Consider the following 2866-nt stretch of genomic DNA (forward strand, 5'->3'; position numbering starts at 1 on the left):
GGACATACCCTTGAGTGGATGTAATCATCAATTGGAACGCGTGTTGAGTGAAATATCTGCACCGGATTATGGGACAAAATTGTGTGATATGGAATGGGATGTGTTATAACGATTTGGCCCTATAATCAAGACCTCTATGATTCATTGAGTTGAGTAAGGCGTTTCAATTATTGCGTGCATCGAATTTATGCTTGATATGTATGAACTGTGCTGACCTGCAGGGTGGATCTGAGACAAGGTAAGTCTCTATGATTACGTGATTGAGTGATTAGGACGCTTTTGGACGTATTTCCCTCCTAATCGAGGTTTAGAGCGTGAACTCGCTGAGATTTATATCTCACCCCGTCGTGGGCAAAATTTTCAGGGTCATCGAGTGGAGGACCTGGAGCCGAGGGGAGGTGATCTAAAGTGTAGGTTAGTTAGAACCGCTTCTTTTTGGAAAGCCAGTCTTGGTAGTCTTTTGATCATAGACCTTGTACATGACTCTATGTGAATATTTCATGTTGGTTTGTGAACTTGTTGTTCTACTTTTATATCCCGAGATGACTACTGTCAGAGAATTTATTTTTTCTTATGCATGTACAATAAAACGAAAAGGGTCAACGACTCGTCTTGGAAAATCACAAAATATTATCGACCAGAGAGAGATGGGCACGTGCTCGAGAATCGAGGCGTGATGGTGTAATATTGACCATTGTCGATTTTTATAATCAAGCGATCAATCCTTGATTGAATTCTCTAGTCTTTCGTGTTTTAATCCTTTATGGCCTCTCCTAATAAATTAATTAACTCATAAGTGATCAATTCAAAGTAAATTCGCTATCAATGCATTGATGAAATAAATATTTCATGTATTTAGAAAATGATCAAATTTTGGGATATCATAAGAACATGCTAGAAAATTTGTTATTGGAGTTCACCCAGATGTGGGCTAGTCTCCATGCAAAAGCACTCTGCATATCCACTAGATTTCGAATAAAGTTGGAATATAATAATGATTTTCTCTCAATATCAGAGTACAAAGAGATTGAGAATCTTACAAAGAAAAAACTCAATTTTTTCTTCTCTTTTTCTTTCCTCTCTATCTTCTTTTTTTCAGCTTTATGACGGCTATCGTCTAACTATTGCTGATATAAATGTATGGCTTTTAACCTAAAAAAGCAAAATTATTTTTAAAAAAAGACAAAAAAAAAATTTTAAATAAAAAGACCTAAAAATATTTGGCTTCACCAGCCAACAACCTCCACATCTAAGGCTCCTCCAAAGGTCATGGAGCATGAAAAATATTCATGCCCTGCATGTTGGCTGCCATTTCCAGCAACATAGCATTACGATAGCTTTCAGGAGAGAAGAGTGCTCACCACTCAAAGAATCAAAATGGAAGAAACCATTGAGAAATATCTCACTGATAAGTTCAAAACGAAGTTGCACAACAGCCCGAGAGTTCGATTCTTTCGCCATTTCGTAGAACTAGAGTCTCTGATCAACAAAATCACAACATCTGAGTCCCCTCCAAAGAGATCAATCAAGGGGCAGCTCTACTGCCTCAATAATATCTTGGAAGAGTGCCAGATGCTAGCAAGGAAGCAAAGCCTCTCTCTTCCAACAGTTCTAAGTCCCTCAAAATTTCAAATCAGTAGAACCTTGGACAAGATCAAACAGGAACTTCACCAGATCATAGCAAATTCGCAAGAGAACTTCCCTCTTCTGCCTCAGAGGCTAGAAGCTTCTCGAAGAAGCTCCAGATGGGTCGATCCACCGAGAGTCCACGGGCTCGAGAATGAAGTGGTGACTCTGGAGAAAATGCTTCTCCAACCAGGAAAATCGTCCGACTCTTTCCAAGCAATAGCAATCATCGGCATGAGTGGCGTCGGAAAAACGACACTAGCCCAATTGGTATACACCAAAGAAGAAGTGAAGACACAGTTCCTTCCAAGAATCTGGGTATCGTTATCCCCACAGCCCAACATGGCCGCGAACCCAAGGGAGGCTATCGTCAAAAAGTTACTGGCCTGTCTAGGAGTTGAAACGGACATAATCAGCTCGATCGAGAACCACGGCCTCCGAGGCCTACTCTACGCTCTCCACCTGCAACTCCTGGGCAAAAGGTACTTGATAGTGCTCGATGATCTGTGGGACTCTAACCCATGGCACGATAACGACGCCTGGGATGGATTGCCCAAAGGCTATGGTGGCTCAGTCGTTATCACAAGCAGGTCAGAGAAAGTGGCCAACATCATGTCTAGGGAAGACAACGTGCTCCACTTGCAACCACACAAGAACCCTGAGATCTGCTGGTGTATATTCAAGGATGAGGTCGAGAAAGATGGTGAAGAATTGGATGATGACAACATCGACAAGCTGAAACCAGAGGTTGAAAAGAAGAGTGCTGGTCTGGCACTAGCTGCAAAAGTTATGGGGGAGATTTTCTATGAGAAGCGCAAGGCCAAGGAGGTGAGTGAGCATGGTGAGATTCATCCTCAAGAGTCCTAGTCAATTAATGTAGAAAATGGGCAAAATTTTCTATGTTTTGTTTTTGTTTTTGTTTTGTTTTTGTGTTCCCTCTTGCTTCTGCAATTGGTACCAAGGGTTTCCATTTTCATGTCAAAATCATGTTCAACATTGATAGTGGTAATCGTGCGAAAAACTCTTGTTCCTAATGACAATATAAGTATCTTGTAAATTTAATTGTCGATATGTTGTCCCATATTATTTGACAACAGATCTTAAATGCTCTTTCTATTCTTGTGATGTCCCTTCACCTAACAATTTAAACTTTTGAATTTGACTTTTTAATATGATATCAGAGTCAGTGCTATCCCTTTCGTGAATGTGTGTCCTGAAAATAGGTCCTAAATACTATTTA

The 2866-nt window shown here is 40.4% G+C and overlaps 1 protein-coding gene across 1 annotated transcript; it reads left to right on the forward strand.

The window, feature by feature from the left end:
• Positions 1 to 1377: 1377 nt before the first annotated feature.
• On the forward strand, positions 1378 to 2493 carry LOC108959939 (probable disease resistance protein At4g19060). Its single transcript, XM_018874294.2, has one exon. The coding sequence runs from the start codon at positions 1378 to 1380 to the stop codon at positions 2491 to 2493; it is 1116 nt and encodes a 371-aa protein (XP_018729839.2).
• The last annotated feature ends 373 nt before the right edge of the window (positions 2494 to 2866 follow it).

This window comes from Eucalyptus grandis, chromosome 5 (assembly GCF_016545825.1).
Source record: "Eucalyptus grandis isolate ANBG69807.140 chromosome 5, ASM1654582v1, whole genome shotgun sequence".
Lineage (NCBI taxonomy): Eukaryota > Viridiplantae > Streptophyta > Magnoliopsida > Myrtales > Myrtaceae > Eucalyptus > Eucalyptus grandis.